This window comes from Rutilus rutilus (genome assembly GCF_951802725.1).
Source record: "Rutilus rutilus genome assembly, chromosome: 2".
NCBI classification, from domain to species: domain Eukaryota; kingdom Metazoa; phylum Chordata; class Actinopteri; order Cypriniformes; family Leuciscidae; genus Rutilus; species Rutilus rutilus.
Genome location: NC_140210.1, coordinates 13,627,161 through 13,645,014, shown reverse-complemented (window position 1 = coordinate 13,645,014; position 17,854 = coordinate 13,627,161). Strand labels below are relative to the sequence as shown.

The following is a 17,854-nucleotide window of genomic DNA, read 5'->3' as shown; positions in this document are numbered from 1 at the left end:
AGAAGAAGTAATCAAACTAAAAGTAAGGAGCTTGTGGTCACTTATACATACATCATGATACAAGTTGGTCAATAACTACATCTGAAGTTCAAACTAGATCTAATGTATGACTGTTTGTGTGTTGGAAAGGTAACATACTAAGTCAAATTAAAACATTCTAAAATATCCATAAAACTCACAGTATTATTACAATTTACAGTCAATATAAGTGTAGCCTGGCAAAGCAAACATATTCAGATTGAAATAGTTTATGGAACGGGTGTTCAAATGTGCAAACCTGGTTGTATCAAGGCAGACACTTCCACTAGATGCAGTAGACTTCTTAAGATAGGAGAGATTAGTGGAACAGATACCACATGTAGCTGTGTGATGACAATCCAAGCACCTTTGAGAATTATGAAATCCAGGTGTTCAAATAATTCTTGCCTTAAACTCTAAATAAAACCAGTATGTAAATAATACATTTAAAGCAGCAAGGCCGCATATTGTTATTGGATATAATCCAAATAGCGAATAGTTAGGTGTCCGGGCAGATTGGGTGGCAGCAGAGTCACCACAAAAAGCAAATCCACATTGGCAGCCGACAACGTCCTCTCTCACACCTGAAACTATTTCCTCATTCAACTTTAATATATGGTAAAGTGTGGCCCAGAATATTTATATTAAATTATGATATTAAATCATATTTTCTGTTTCACAGGTACAAACAGAAAACAAAACACACCTTATAGCAGGGCTATATATTTGACAGTTTTATTAACTAGACTATGGCCCTGATTGTTGAGCATTTTAAAACAAGTGGCAAATGTTTGTCAGTGCAGATACAGTAATTACGATGATTGGTCAATACATCACTAATAATTTATCTTAATTTAATCTTAATCTTATTAGGTACTCCAAATGTATAATGAAATGCTTGTTCAGTTACATATACTCAAATGTACTTACATGTATAGAGATCCTTGCATAGCTTTTTGCTTCCTAACCACCACAATTCAGAAATTCCAAAGCAAATATTTGCCAAAATAAAATGAGAGAATTTTAAGTGAATCAGCATTAAAACAATTAGAAATGATCAAAAATAAAAAAAAACTCACATAATAAAAATGTTTGTGTGTTGTATTTTTATAACAATAAATTATTATGATTATAACTTTGGTTATTAGCATTATTTATATAAAAAAAACAGTCATTACAGTAATCTTTCATACAACACCAAATAATAATTCATACAACACCAAAACAAAAGCACATTCTAAATTAAAAAAGTGAAAATTTTTACACATGTACATACATATTTGAAACACAAGATTACACTTGAATCTCTGCATCGTCCAAGATATCTCTTGGCAGTGTTGCTATTTTTGTATAGCATCCCAAACCGGTTTCTGAAACCACTGGGGAGGTACTGGGTGTCCTAACGGTAAGTAACGACAAAGAGGGGGAAAAACTAGGAATCATTGCTGAATGGGTCAGCTCTGTGTTTCTAGTGCAAGTATTGGTGTATGTGGGCAATCTGACCAGGGGCAATCTTCTATGGGGCATTCTGGGAGGGACAGCACGAATTCCTGGTTGGGCAACTGCTGTGATGAGAGGAGGTGGGTGCAAAAGGCTCTGTGTCTCTGGCTCCACATCTCTGGCCCTCATCCCTTCATCTGGAAGCATCCCAATGTCTGTAAAAACAGAGGCCAAAGATTGGAAGCGTGGCTGCCAATTGAGAAAGTAGTCCCAACCGTAGCTCCCATGTAGCTGTTCCTCAGAGGAAATCAGATTGGTGAGTGAGCCCTCAACTGAACCCTGGTTATCAGGCATAGACATGCACCTTCTTATGACCTCCTCCACTTCCTTCATGTTGACTACCTGAGGAAGCATTCCCTCACCTCCTCCTTCATCCCTGAAATTATGGAGACTATCAGAACTGGGCATATCCACTATTCTGACTATACCAATACTGGCACCAGAAATTGGGTCTTCATCTACCGAGTGAAAGGAGAGTTGGTCTGAGTCCCCAGGAATCCCTGAGTCTGAGACTCTTGATGCCTGTTGTGTTGTTACAGAGCCAAGCTGTTTGTAACATGGAAACTTGTTGATCATCTTGATCTCTTGATCCTCAGCAGTCTCTTCCTCAGTAGATCCTCTTCCACTTGAGGCTTTTGAGTTTGAGTTTCTTGAAGGGTTTGGGATATCCAATCTTCCCCATGATTCTAATGGTTCTTGTAAATTTTGGAGGTTAATACCATGGATACTCCTGTTAAGGTTGCCATCTGTTGTTCCTAAAGAGTCAGTCTCAAGGTTAAGGTTAGCAGATACGGAGGATGCCTTCTTTACGGCATTCTCTTTGGACCTGTACCTTAGAACAAGGGCAATGAAGCTCATTAAAAGGAGGAGGAACACTATCAACGACACACTGAGACTGGCAGCGTGGACACTGAGATCAACACTTGCCAGAGACTTTGCTGAACTGGTTATGTTCACAACAACATGACACGTTGATGACCTGGAGTTCAGTTTGGGGCTGCTTGCTAGAACTATCAGGTCCTCTGTTGTCTCGTTTGAGTTCGATCTTCTTCTCTGATACACAGAGTTTGAGACATATAGACAGCCAGTTGTTTTGTTGACATTGAAAAATGGGGATGGGTTGACTAAAGAGTACTCCACTGAGCCATCCAGACCACCATCATGATCCATAGCCATCAGGTTGCCTATACTTTGGCCAACCTTGGCATTAGTCGGCAGAGAGAAATGGTACACATTCTGGGTGAAGATGGGGCTGAACTCATCAATGCCTTCAATTTCGATTTGTAGTCTCAAGGTTGCCACTTGATCTCCTTTGTCACGTGCCTCTACCACAAAGCAGAATTCACTCTCTCCTTCATAGTCAAACATTTGCTTGGTGTAGATGTCTCCAGTAAGAGGATCAATACCAAAGGCTTCTTTCTTGTCTGGGTTGCTACTGTCATAGTCCACATAACAGGGGGTTAAAATGGAATAAGTAAGTAGTCCGAAGATTCCTGCATCTTCATCAACAGCATGTACCGTGCACACAGGGGTAAAAGCCGGCAGGTTTTCAGACACCGAGCAGTTGTAGGTAGGGAACATGAAGAATGGGGAATTGTCATTCTCATCAAGTACCAATATGTAAACAACCGCAAATGATACTTTTTTGTAACTTGGAGCACCACAATCTGATGCTTGGACTGTTAAGGTAATTTTTTTATTCTCTTCATAGTCCAGTGTCCCATTAACTTCAAGGACACCTGTTGCAGAGTCCATTCTGATCAGGCCTTTGCTGTTACCTGAGATGATGTTGTACGTTACAGTCCCATTTGCCCCTAGATCAGGATCATAGGCAGAGATATGGATAAGGGCTGTACCTATGGGGCTGTTCTCAGTGACCCGTGCATGATACTCTGGACTACTGAAAATAGGTGCATTGTCATTAATATCAAGGACTTTGACTGACACTACAGCTGAGCTGTTCAGGGGTGGGGTTCCCCTGTCTGTTACAGTCACAGTCAATGAATAGGTGTCTGTGGTCTCTTGATCCAGTGTATCACAGAGCACTACTTGGCCAACAGTTCGGCTGTGGGCTTCAGCTGGAATGCTAACAACTTCAAGGCAGAACCGCCTTTCGTCATTTCCAGCTATGATTGCATACTCCAAATGGGTGTTCATATTTGAGTAGTCACTGTCCTCTGCTAATAGAATGAGTAGAGTGCTTCCAACAGATACATCCTCGGGAACACTCACCTGGTATGAGTTCTGTGTGAAGAAGGGGGCATTATCGTTAAAGTCCACCACCTCTATGTCCACAGAAGTGACACTAAATAGACTGGGGTCACCACTGTCATGTGCCTCCACCAGTAGCCGTAACATGTTTCCATTTGCAACATAATTCAGAGGCTTGTTCGTGAACACTGCACCTGTAGGCAGTAGAACATTCAATAGAAATTCAATTTTACACACAGGATTGTTTTATTATTATAGCAAGAACTATGGTAAAACTAAAACCACTCTAATTTACATAACTGAATAAAACCCCAATAAAAATAATTACTTTTACATATCTCTAAGATACATGTTATATTATACAGTATATATCGTCGCTGTCGGGCGGAATCCTCGTATCTCCAAAACCATTCTTTTTCAGGAAATTTAAAAAACGGCATTTTTTTTAGTTATTAAACATTGTATCGTTAAAGTTGGTATTATACCTTATATTGCTATCATATACTGTTGTATACCAACATTAACACAACATTTCCCCAAAATAATGTTTAATCGGAGATACAAGATTTATGACTTGGAAGTAGGGAGATACGAGGTTAGGCTGTCATTGATAAGAATGGTACGGACACAGACGTCGCTGCTGCCAGCAGTGTTCATCAAAGTCTGCGGTCGCATTGAGTCTTTTGACAAGAGATAAGGCTTTAAGAGCTATTCAAATCTAATGATTGTGGTTACATACATCTTCCTAAACTCTATTTTAAACGTTTAAGAGATATGAGTGATGCAATACCAAAATACTAGGCTGTCTAAAATAGGCGAAAATTAATCTGCACGCAAACAAAGTCGACGGTCGCGTTGAGACTTTTGACAAGAGAAAAGGCTTCAATAGTTAACCAAAGCTAATGACTGTGGTTACATACATCTTCCTAAACTCCATTTTAAAGGGTTAGTTCACCCAAAAATGAAAATTCTGTCAGTAATTACTCACCCTCATGTTGTTCCAACCCCGTAAGACCTTCGTTCATCTTCGGAACACAAATTAAGATATTTTTGATTAAATCTGAGTGCTGGATCACTCCTCCATAGGCTTCTAAGACACTATAACTTGCTGGCCCAGAAAATGTATTAAAGACATCGTTAATATAGTCCAAGTAACTCCAGTGGCTCAATCTTAAGTTTATAAAGCGACGAGAATACTTTTTGTGCGCAAAAACAAACAAAAATAACGACTTTATTCCACTTTTCATTTCCTTCTCTCTGGGCCTCGAGTCTTTTCACGTAGTGTTTAAGCATAGCGCGTCTGTGTTGCATGTCACCACGTATCACACACATGACCAGCGTCGCCCAATAGTGAGCCTATGTGGTGACGTGCAACACAGACGCGCTACGCTTAAACACTACGTGAAAAGACTCGAGGCCCAGAGAGAAGGAAATGAAAAGTGGAATAAAGTCGTTATTTTTGTTTGTTTTTGCGCACAAAAAGTATTCTCGTCGCTTTATAAACTTAAGATTGAGCCACTGGAGTCACCCACATTTTCTGGGCCAGCAAGTTATAGTGTCTTAGAAGCCTATGGAGGAGTGAGCCAGCTCTCAGATTTAATCAAAAATATCTTAATTTGTGTTCCGAAGATGAACGAAGGTCTTACGGGGTTGGAACAACATGAGGGTGAGTAATTACTGACAGAATTTTCATTTTTGGGTGAACTAACCCTTTAAAGGTTTAAGAGCTATAAGTGAAGCAGAACAAAAAACGATGAGGTGACTAGGCTGTAATAGGCAGAAATTAGCCTAATCTGCACGCAATTGAGGCTCACGGGCCTCCTTCTGCACTGAAGCATTACAGCTATCGATTTTTAACAAAACAGGCCTACTCAAATGTATCTAACCTAACTATTTTCACTCGTTATTGTCTAAAAAACAGATAGGTAAGCTATCTAAAACCTATCCAAAGAAGGTACCTATCCAAAGATAGGCTTACTTGGCGCCAGTAGACAGACCTTTTTTCTCCCATAAATAAAACCTGCTAACGTTACTTGGGGTATTTTACATGCACAGTGCCAACTTCGAGTCAGTAAAATAATAATAAAAACAATAATTTAATGCTGGTATCCAAAACATTTAATTCAATTCAAGTATTATATTAGATACATTTTAAAACTTCAATGCACACGTATAATAAGCCTAGTAATAATAAGCCTAGTAATAAGTAGACATTTAAAATACATCAATAACTGATATCATAGTTTAACACAGATAAAATCAGAGTTAAGGCTTGCTTTACGTGTTGCTCGATGAGGATTTCTTAATCGTTGCGACTTTCAATCCTAAGGGGACAAAATGCAGCGGAGGCTCCCGCCGCGGAGTGAAAAAGAGGTGGAGTTACGAGGATTCTCAGACAGTTGAAGTGTCCAATGGAGTTAAGAGATTTGCTCTCAAGCTATTTTCAACACTTTAGATTGGTTAATAATTTGTAAAAATAACAGAACCACGTGGGGACTGACCAATAGCATCGATTTGTGAAAAAATATGAAATTGACAATATTTGGACATACAAGGTTTCCGCCCTGACAGCGACGATATGCTCCATTTTTCTGTTTTTATTAGCATTTATACAACAGTTCTGGTTCTCGAATTATCTGATTGGCTTAGAGCCTTTTCCAGGCATGTGATAATTTCACACAGAAATCGTTTCACAATTTGTATCATGCCACTTGTTTATGCCGCATATACTAACAACATTCCTCACAGCGAGCATCAATGGCAGAGGAGCAAACCCAATATAATTTTACAAATACTATGTTGTGTGAGTTTTTTTTTAGGTCAGAATGTATTTGGTTAGACCTCAAACGAGAGATTTATATATAAAAATAGTGCCAAGTTTTCGGAGATTTGGGCGCCAAGCCGTCAGCGGCTTTTTACCACTCATGCACAGCCGAGAACAGTTTTATATCGGCCAGTCCTTTGGGAATTTGCCACTGGCTCTTATGCAGTTAAACATGAGATATAATTTGTATTAGGTATATCAAACAGGCAATCTTTGGTCTTATTAATCTATTACTTGTTCCACATCAAATAGATTTGTCAAATGGCAAAGTTAAGTTTCATAACTTTATATATTTTTTATATTTATATTTAATTAACTTAAATCCTGTACTAACTAGAGCGCTGCTTTTGTACTTTTGACTGAATTGTTTGCCTGTGTTTATTTCCTATTGTACAAAGTTCTTATACTTTTATATTGGGTATTATTGTTCATTTAAATATTATTGTTCTTTAAATAATATTTTATTTTATATAAATAATATGCTGTATTTGGTATTGAGAAAGGGTCTGTGAGTGATTATGATTTCGATTTCAGATTTCGACCTAAATACATTATTACGGCATTAGATGACGGCAAAATCTGTCTTTATGAGTGAGTCGGTAGCAAAGACTTTTATATTGAAAGGAACTGAAACAAGGTTATTAAAAAAAGACATTATTTTTACTTTAAACAACACCTTATAAGACTCAACCAACAACTGCATTGACTAGTGCTGTAATGTGAAATCCTCTTAACTGAAGCAAACTAAAACAAAGATATCACTTTCTTTAAGCAGACATTCAAACTGATTATTTATTATGAACATAAGATTGACCTGAAGAATAAATGCTAAACCAGATGCAGGTAATACACTCTGTTAGTTGATATCTTTCTCATAATACTCTACATAATACAATAAGATTCAATGAAGCAACACTGCGATCCTTTGTTGCTAGTTCTAAAGTGACGTTTTAGAATAACTGAGCCTTGGGCTCATCTGTTAAACTGTCAACTTGAGATTTGATTCTGCGGCAGAAGGAAGTAGTTTCACACAAAAGAGGGTTTTGAAAAACACTCTGTTATTGTTTCTTATTAATTTACACACTTGTGCCATTGAACTGTTGTATAAAAGCAAGCTTGCTTTATTGTATTACTTTAGGTAGAGATTTGTGAGCAAGTAATTTTGGTGGAAAATTACCATTGTCAGGATCAATGTAGAACCCTCTCACTGGGTTGGAAAGAAGTCTGTATGAAATTCTTCCATTTCGGCCAGAGTCTTTATCAGTTGCCGATACAGATACAACATATGTGTCTGCTGATGTGTGCTCTGGCAACAAAACCTGGAAGTGAGCAGCAAAAGATGGTCAATACTATAAGAAGAGCATGAATAGTGCATGATTGTAACCTATGATACTAAAAAGTAATCAAGACCTCTTAAAATAGTTTAATATAATATTTTTACCTGGTAAGACTCCTGAGAGAAGACTGGAGGGTTATCATTGACATCCAACACCTGGATGGAGAGTTCGGCCTCAGTTTGATGGACAGAGTCTGATGCTTCCACTCTCAATGTATAGACAGCTTGATCTTCATAGTCCAGGCTTTTAGTTGTGGTAATTACCCCAGAGTACTGGTCAATTGCAAAACTTCTGCTGGTCTGATCCTCATCTTTGAATCTGTATGTAGCTGAAGGACTAAGGTCTACATCATTTGTAATCACTTGGGTGACAATGTAGCCAACAGGAAGATCTGTGAAGATGGCAAGGAAAGAATAAGTTCAGTGTGTTGTACTTTAACATTTTGAACACATACTAAAACTCTTTAAAACAAATAAGAAAGGTGTGAAAATGCAGACATTGTATCAGTAAACATAAATAAGTTTCTTACTTTCTGCAATGGTCGCTGGTTCCATGGATGGAATTGTAGGACTATTATCATTTACATCTACAACCTGGACACGGACAGTGCAGGTGCCTGTAAGGGGAGGACTTCCCATGTCCTTGACCTGAAGAATTAATCTGTATTTGAAAACAAAATAGTTTTATTAAAAATAGAAATTCATAACCTTTAGGGCTAACAGGAAAATAAATAATTATGATATAGGGCCCTATTTTAACGATCTGAAACGCAAGTGTCAAAGCGCAAGTAACTTTGTGGGCGGGTCTTGGGCGCTGTTGCTATTGTATGCTTTTATAATAAAATGTCTATCTATCTATCTATCTATCTATCTATCTATCTATCTATCTATCTATCTATCTATCTATCTATCTATCTATCTATCTATCTATCTATCTATCATAATAATGTATGATTTGCAAAAATGATAACTGCTGCGTCTGTGTGTAGATGAGAGAATCAAAGTGTATGCACGTTGTGCACATGCTACATTGATTAAGGCCAAGCATGCGCCCTTAAAATAGCATATGAATAACATGGCGCAATGCGCCACTGACTTTAAACTGTTTTTTTTCGGTCAGTGGCGCAATTGTTTTTTACAGTTTTTCTCAGTCGCTTTGGTGCATTTCTCACATCACTACTTACATTTGCACAACAGTTAATTCAGTTCTCAAAACAATTAGTACAAACTGCAAAACCTAGTTGATAACCTGCAAAAGCGTGTCACTTGCTCAAAATGGATAGCTCATTCCTCAAAAGCAAGTATTCATGTCAATGAAAGTGTCAGTGTCATCAAAATGAAAAGTCCTGACACCATTGTTTATGAACAAGATAGTAAATGTTTTCCAATGCAAAAAAGTCAGATCTTGGTGACACTACCTGAAAATGCTCAAGACAGCACTACATACTATTTGCACAGCCATTTGAAAAATACAGTAAAGTTACACATTACTGTAGTGAGGTAACTGAGTACAAGACACTGAATATGTATGTTTCACATTTTTACTGCATATGCTCTTTGCAATTCTAATTTGTTCACAGCATTGTGCAAAAGAAAAAATACACCCTTATTTTACAACAAACATAAACTCCCTTTGGGTAGAGCTGTGCACAACTGTAAACAATATTGCAGTACATATTGGAACTGAACATACAACATACATAGTACTGTAATCATTCATGCACATCCAGACGTTCCTCATCAGTGAAAGCTGAGATTCACCTGAGAGAAATTGTTCAATTTAGGAGACATTTTCAGGAAAAAAAAAAAGATTTAAAAAAATGTGTAAAATTTGCTTGACAGATTTTGACAACTAGTTCAACATTTTTGTATGTAATGACTCAAGCAATGAAATGAGGACTATTAGTTTTATATGGAATGACTATTCAGCATTCACATGTATAGTTAATTTTGACTGACATGACATAAGCAAATGATAATGTTTTAAAACAGCAGAGAGTTGTATGAAAGCAATTGATGCATGTCCAAAAGCATTTGCAATTTGTTGGAAGGAATGAGAAACTGCTACTATGATGTGCACACATGACTAAATGTTGTGGAGGTTGAACTAACTGTTGTGCAAATGTAAATAGTGATGTGAGAAATGCACCAAAGCGACTGAGAAAAACTGTAAACCTGTAAAATAGCATGAGGGAACGTTTGCGCCGGAACACGCCTCCTCTTTGCGCTGAACCGCCCCGGGGAGCGCAAGTGTATTTCTTAGTTAACCGACGTGCATCTGTGGAGGGAAAAGTCCGCTTTGTATTATAATGATACATGCGTCGGTGTACAAAGTCAATTGCGCTGGGTGCAAGATAGGGCCCATAATGTCTAAAGGACTTCCATGATTGTTCAATTAATTTCCAATAGACCATTTCCATATAAACTTAATTGCGAAAGAAATTGAAGAAGTTCAAGAAAGTTTGCCATACTTGTAGGATGAGAAAATTTCTCTGTCCAAGACAGCATTGGTGGCAAGAATCCCACGAACAGAGTCGATCACAAACGCATTATTGTGGTTCCCATCCACAATGAAGTAACTGATCTGCCCATTGATACCACTGTCAGAATCTGTCGCTAAAACCTACAAAATTACAGTCATATAATGTTAAAATTGGGATCTGAAATGTAAGTTAAAAAACTTTTGGGTTAAACTGATGATCATACACAACATGATTCCATTTTATTTTTGATTACAAAATAGTTAAATAAAGTCAGTTTGTGTTATTGTGTGAATCAGTTACAAGATAATTTCATAATAATTACCATATTAATCATGGCATGGTCAAACAAATCACAAAATTTGTACCTGCATGACATAGGTGTTATGAATTTGACCCTCCCATACTGCTGTTCTGTAGTGGCTTTGCTTGAAAACTGGTGCGTTATCATTGATGTCCAGCAGAGTGATGGCCACCCTGGCATAGGCTGTTTGGTGTCCATTTTCAGCCAGAACCACTAGGTAAATTTTACACTGTACCTCAAAGTCTATCAGTCTCTGCTCCTTAACTGTGATATCACCTGTCAATGGTGATATTTCAGAAAATTAAAACTTGACAATGCCCCTGGACCACATACTTTATACTACAAAGAACTTTATACTACAAAGCATGATACTTTTTATTCTTTTTATTCTTATTAACTTCAACTACAACTGTTTGTTACATTTACTTTCTCAATACTGGAAATATTTAGAATTTAGAAGTGCCTAAGTGAAAGGTGTCTAAGTTAAATTTTTATTCTGTTGTCAACAAAACTGACAAAAGAACTGAAGAATTATTTTAAAGATTTATTATTATTATTATTATCATCATACATAGAATTCATGAATAATATTAATGTACGAAAGTATCATCATCGTCATCATCATCATCATCATCATTACAAGTACCACCACTAATACTACTACTACTACTACTACTACTAATAATAATAATAACAATAATGTATTGCTGTATTATTATCATCATTACAAATACCATTAATAATAATGCTGATGACAACAACAACAACAACAACAACAACAACAACAACAACAATAATAATAATAATTATGAAAAGAAATTATTACATTTTATTAACACTTTTAAATTATGTGAATGCCTATACAATTCTCACCTGTAATTGGGTTAATAGTGAAGGCTTCATTTTCACTGCCGCCGAAAATACTGTACTTGATTGTTCCTTCATCTGCTGTCTGGTCATGAGCTACAACATTTGCAACCCAAGAGCCTTAGAAATGATAAGCGGTACACACAAACACAGTCAGTTCAGCATCCACAATTACTGACCTTCTCAGAAATACAAGCTTTTTGGAAAATTACGTCTAAGTAAATGACATTAAAGTAAATCAATGGTGAAATGTCAAGAGAAATATCTCAAAGGTGGAAAAACATCTAAAATCTGTAAGCTTAAAAAAAAGTTGCTCAAAGTATACCTGTTTTGCTATTTTCTGGTATGGTGACTTCATAGAGTTCCTCAGTAAACTGCAATGGCGGCTCTTCACTCTTAAGGTGAATGAGCAGAAGGCAGCTAGAGGTGAGGGAAGGTTTACCTAGATCCACAGCCCTTATCCGGAGCAGCTTTGTCCCAAACACCTCATTACTCAGGGGGACTTTCAACCTGACAGCTCCAGACCCATCAACCTGAAACAGCTCATCTTCTTCTGCTAGGCTAAACACTACTGTCCCATTGTCTCCTTGGTCTGGATCTTGGGCTGTAACTGTTATGATGGATTGATTAGGACGTGTGGTCATGGAAGAGACTGACACCCGCATGGGTTCCTTAACACATGCAGGTGGATTGTCATTAATATCTTCTACATGTATTGTAATTGTAGCGATTGAGCTGCGTGGACCTTGGCTGCAGCCGTCAGTAGCTACAGCGCGGAAGACATGCTGGGAACGAGTTTCACGGTCCAATGGCTTTGTGAGCCTTACCACACCAGTAGAACCATCAACATAAAAGTTTCCAGAATTATCCTCCTCCAAGGAGAAGGTCACTACACCATTGGGCCCCTCGTCGGGATCCCATGCTATCAGATGTAGGATCTCTGAACCCACATGGAGCCCCTCACTAATGCTGGCACGATAGCTTTTCCGAGTGAATGAGGGGCTGTTATCGTTTTCATCTGAGAGGGTGACGTGCAGCATTGCAGTGGAGCTCAGAGGTGGATGCCCATGGTCAGTAGCAGTGATGAGAAGCGAGTAGTTGGATCGTTCCTCTCTATCCAGGAATCTAATGGTGCTGATCGCCCCAGTCACAGCGTCAATGCTGAAACACTCTTCAGCTTATAATAGTGGATGAAAAAGAGACATAAGCACTGGTTCAGACCCTGAAAGGTTTTCTTTAAGTATACATTTTTTTTATTTATAAACACTACCATTCAAATGGTTTGGATCAGAAAAAATTTTTTTTTTTTTTTTTTTTTTTTTTTTTTAGATTTAGATTTAGATTTCTGAACGATCAAGTGACACAGAAGACTGGAGTCATGAAAATTAAGCTTTGCCTTCACAGGAATAAATTACATTTTTAAATATATTAAAGTGCCATTATTATGCTTTTTCAGATATTACCTATCATATTGTGTAACATAGCTGTCTGTCTGTGAATGTAAAAGGTCTCCAGCAAAGTTTCAAAGATCAAAGTGCTCGATAAAAGAGTTATTTTCTCCCAGGAAAATGTCTACTTTGACCAGCCCTCAAACACTATAGTGCTAGCTGAGGCTTGGAAGTGTTTAGTTTGTGTTGTTGACATATGCTGTTTTCTGTGCTGTGAAATCAAATCCACTTTGCATGCACTCCCAAAGGATGAGGACTCGGGCTTGTATTGAAACGGTAAAACGACGCCATCATTACTGTTTGTAACACAATGTATTAGAGATGCTCGGATCAGTTCTAACGTCACCCAAATCCACTGTTAAAAGCAAATCATTCAACCGCCACCTACCCGCACCAATGATTTTCTCTGATTTAGATATCCGCACCCGACCCACACCCGATCGTCACATTACAATTATTAAAATTCTCAGTATTAAGCGCGATGATATGCTATTACATTACACTGAAGTAGGCTGCTTTTAAATTAACATTTATTTAAAGCAAAAGTTCTTCTTTGGCAAAATTTCAGGGGTTGGCAACCTATATGGCACACAGTGTGCCATATAGGTTGCCAACCCCTGAAATTTTGCCAAAGAAGAACTTTTGCTTTAAATAAATGTTCATTTTTTCAATTGCTGGCACGTGAGCAAAAGCGAGATATGTGTATATCGAGTACGAGTACATTGCACCTGCATAAAGATCTACATTTTGAGGTAATCATTCATCATAGTAGCACAGCTTGTATTATTAAGTTAGGAGCTATAAATATGATTAAAGTGTGAGATTTAAATTACGAAAGCGAGCAGCTCTGAAAGCACATTAAAGCAGTCAAAAGTTACTGACTGACAGCTTACAGCTTGATCCGCTATTTGTTGCGCTTAGCTTTGAGAATTAAAACAAATTTTATGGAAAATTGCTTCCACCATTATGTTGGAAAACACTCTTATCAGAATAATTTATCTTAAGATTGTGTATATTTTTAGATAAACCTGTCAAGTTATTAAGCAATGTCTCATGCAGGTTCCTTTTGCGTTTTATATAATGACCACTAGGATGTGCTCTAGGCATGTTTTCTTTGATTGATTTTCCCTGAAGAGAGGCTAAATGTTGTTGTCGAAAACTAAAGTAAAAGAGTGATGCAGTAAAAGAGTTTGTTGCATTTTACTATGAGATGAGAGTTAATGATTTATCTCTCATCCACCCACAATTTTCGGAATGTTATTATCCGCAGCATCAGCGGATATAACTGCGATCCGCGCATCACTACTATGTATACAAGTAGAGGGGTTCCCTTAGAACAAGTGTCTGCCTCCGGAGATGAAATTCAGATGGTAACTGGAGTTTAATTTCTGACATGCGCTGTAAACAATTAGACCAATCACAGCAGACTGGACCACCTGACCAATCAGAGCAGAGTAGGGTCTCGGAAAAGAGGGGTTTATAGAAAGACCGAATCCCTTTGTCGAACCGTTTCAGACACTGTGAGGAAAGAGGGGATGATGCACCAAGCCACAAATTGTGGCCCACTCTCTCATCTGTTGCCCTTCCCAATTTATCAGATTGGGGTTTAAAGCAGGGTTATGCTCCTTGATAAACATATTTATGGGTTTAGAGCATGGCAGATGAGAGCTGGCATGGACTAAGTCGCAGTAAACAGCCCACTCTCTCATCTGTTGTCATCCCCAATTCAACAGATTGGGGATTAAGCAGGGTTGTGCTCTCTTGTGAATGGTTTAGTGCCCATTTCCAGAATACTTGAAGGTAATAGTGGGGCCTTTGGCACAGTAGATCTGTATTATGCATGCCAGACAAGTAATTGGCAATGTCACTTTGTAAAGAAAGACTACGCGCCTGAGCACATACACATTCAAACATGCATTACATACACTAAACATGTAATGCGCATGTACATGCCGTCACCGTTTTCACAGATTCACGTTTTTGAAGTTTACACAGAGATAATAATGACGGGCAGGACTGCCATCAGCCAATTATACTGCCGTGATTTCACACATGCTTCAGACACCAGTTTCTGCGGACGTGTCCCCATAGCTTCAGCATCTGATGCAGCATCTCGTTCCTCTCTCAGGGAACTGGGGATACATACGTAATCCAAAGAGGTTATTTTATAGTGTACTAATATTTCAAAATTACAGTTACTATTGTAACCTCCTTTTCCTGCTGGAGGGAACGAGACATAGTGTTAATGTAGTGACACTAGGGGTCGCATATGGGGGCCCCAAACACCTCTGACACTTTGATAAAAGACAAATGAGAATTGGCAAGTGAAATTTCTAAAAGGAGCTGGCGTGCATCCACTCATTCAGGTTTGTGCTGAGGAGCCGAGAGCATGTACCGGCCATTTCAGCAGATGGTTCAGTGTTTTAGCAGGAGGGACACTATGTTTTGTTCCCTCCATCAGGGAACAGAGGTTACAATAGTAACCAAGACGTCGCCCATCTGTCACTCACATCTGAACCAGATTTTAGAGATGGGGAAGAGCTCTTCTTCCTAAGTAGGAAAAAAAACACAACTGAGACCACATCATGCCAAAGGGGAGGTAAATATGTGGAGAATACATCACATAGACTTATCAACTGGGAAGTACCACACATGGAAAAAAGTTGCTGCAGTAGTTCCTAAAAGGGCCAAAAGGGCACAGCAGAGCACACCCTTTGCCTGCTAAGCCAAGGCAATGGCATCAACTATCCAGTGGGCCAACCTCTGTTTGGAAATAGCCTCCTTCTGCTAACCCCCAAAACAAACAAAGAGCTGCTTAGAGGTTCTAAAGCTCTCCATGTGGTCCAAGTAAACAAACAGGGTGCGCGTACTGGACACAGCAACGATAAGGCTGCAAGTTAACCACTTGATCCCTAAGAAGTGGTAGTGGGAACTTTGGACATGTAGCCGGCTGGGATCTCAGGATCACATGAGAGTATGCCAAACTGAACTCAAGGCATTTCACTGGAAGAAAACGCCTGCAGGTACCCGACCCTCTTGATGGAAGTTAGCACGTTCAGGAGCACCGTCTTCAAGGAAAGGGCACTTAGCTCAACTGACTCCAGGGGCTCAAAAAAGCTGTAGGCCCAGCAAGACCATAGAGAGGTTCCAAGAGGGAATAAGGCACAGTCTTGGAGGATTTATCCTCCTGGTGCTTCTGAGGAACCTGATTATCGGGTCATGCTTTCCTTAAAGAGTTAGTTCACCCAAAAATGAAAATTATGTCATTAATGACTCACCCTTATGTCGTTCCAAGCCCGTAAGACCTCCGTTCATCTTCAGAACACAGTTTAAGATATTTTAGATTTAGTCCGAGAGCTTTCTGTCCCTCCATTGAAAATGTATGTACGGTATACTGTCCATGTCCAGAAAGGTAATAAAGACATCATCAAAGTAGTCCATGTGACATCAGTGGGTTAGTTCGAATTTTTTAAAGCATCGAAAATACATTTTGGTTCAAAAATAACAAAAACTACGACTTTATTCAGCATTGTATCTCTTCCGGGTCTGTTGTCAATCCGCGTTCACGACTCCGCAGTCTTTATTACCTTTCTGGACATGGACAGTATACCGTACATACATTTTCAATGGAGGGACAGAAAGCTCTCGGACTGAATCTAAAATATCTTAAACTGTGTTCCGAAGATGAATGGAGGTCTTACGGGCTTGGAACGACATGAGGGTGAGTCATTAATGACGTAATATTCATTTTTGGGTGAACTAACCCTTTAAGATCTACTGTACACTGCGTTGTGATGTGCTGCTATGGTGCCACATACACTTTCAAAGGTAGAGGAGGACAGCCGTAACTCTCCTGCAGGAAGGAAAGCACTGACGAGAATAGGTATAACTGTGGGTCTTCCTTTAGGAAAGAACACCAGTTAACGAACAGACTCACTCCACTTCAACTCATAGTAAGGGCTCTAGCCTGAGTGATAGCCCACTCAAGTCTTCCATGTCCCATCCAGGGGCCAGATATGGAGGTTCCAGAAGTCTGGGCTCAGGTGCCAGGTTGTTCCCCGTCCCTGAGAAAGGAGGTCCTTCCTCAGGGGGATTTGCCAGGGAGCTCGGAGAACCAAGTCTGGGAGGGCCAATGCGACGCAACCAACAGTACCTGTTCTTCATTCTCCATGACTTTGCACAACGTCTATACAATCAGGCTCACTGGGGGAAAATTATATTTGCGCAGGCCCCAGGGCCAGCTGTGTGCCAGTGCATCCATGCCAAGGGGGGCCTTGGTCAGGGAATACCACAGCGGGCAGTGGGAGCATTCTTGGCAAGCGAACAGATTCGAACTTGCCAAATCGACCTCAGATCAGCTGGACCACCCAGGGGTTGAGTCTCCACTCTCCCTAGAGCGTCACTTGTCATGACAGCATGTCTGCTTCACAGTTGAGATCACCAGGGATGTAAGTGGCCCGCAGTAACTTCAGGTGGGCGAGTTGCAAATGCAAAACTGGCAGTTTATGTATGCAACTGTTGCCATGTTGTCCATCCGGACCAACAAGTGCTTGTCCTGGATCAACAACTGAAACCTCCACAGGGCCAGCCATACCACTAGCAACTTTAGGCAATTGATATTCCAACGCAGTCGGGGTCCTGTCCAGGAGGCTGCGTGCTTGTTGCATACAGCACCCCAAGCCAGACTTGGACAACGAATTTGCTGTGACAACAACATATCTGGACACTTGTTCTAAGGGAACCCCTGCCCATAGAAATGCAAGGTCTGTCCAAGGGCTGAACATACAGTGACATATCGGCATGATAGCCATGCAATGTGTACCGCAGTGCCATGCCCATCTTGGGACTTAAGTCTGAAGCCAGTGG

General features: G+C 39.4%; 1 protein-coding gene across 1 annotated transcript in view; it reads right to left on the bottom strand.

The window, feature by feature from the left end:
* Positions 1-790: 790 nt before the first annotated feature.
* The window catches only part of dchs2 (dachsous cadherin-related 2), a gene marked incomplete at its 5' end in the record, with an annotated part of 54,564 nt that continues 37,500 nt past the window's right edge, over positions 791-17,854 (bottom strand). The window contains 8 exons of the mRNA XM_084402770.1: positions 791-3,923; positions 7,731-7,872; positions 7,995-8,281; positions 8,420-8,550; positions 10,361-10,512; positions 10,738-10,949; positions 11,547-11,660; positions 11,866-12,717. Coding sequence (XP_084258896.1) covers positions 1,312-3,923; positions 7,731-7,872; positions 7,995-8,281; positions 8,420-8,550; positions 10,361-10,512; positions 10,738-10,949; positions 11,547-11,660; positions 11,866-12,717 — 4,502 coding nt within the window. The 3' untranslated portion in view covers positions 791-1,311. The remainder of the gene's footprint in view (positions 3,924-7,730; positions 7,873-7,994; positions 8,282-8,419; positions 8,551-10,360; positions 10,513-10,737; positions 10,950-11,546; positions 11,661-11,865; positions 12,718-17,854) is intronic.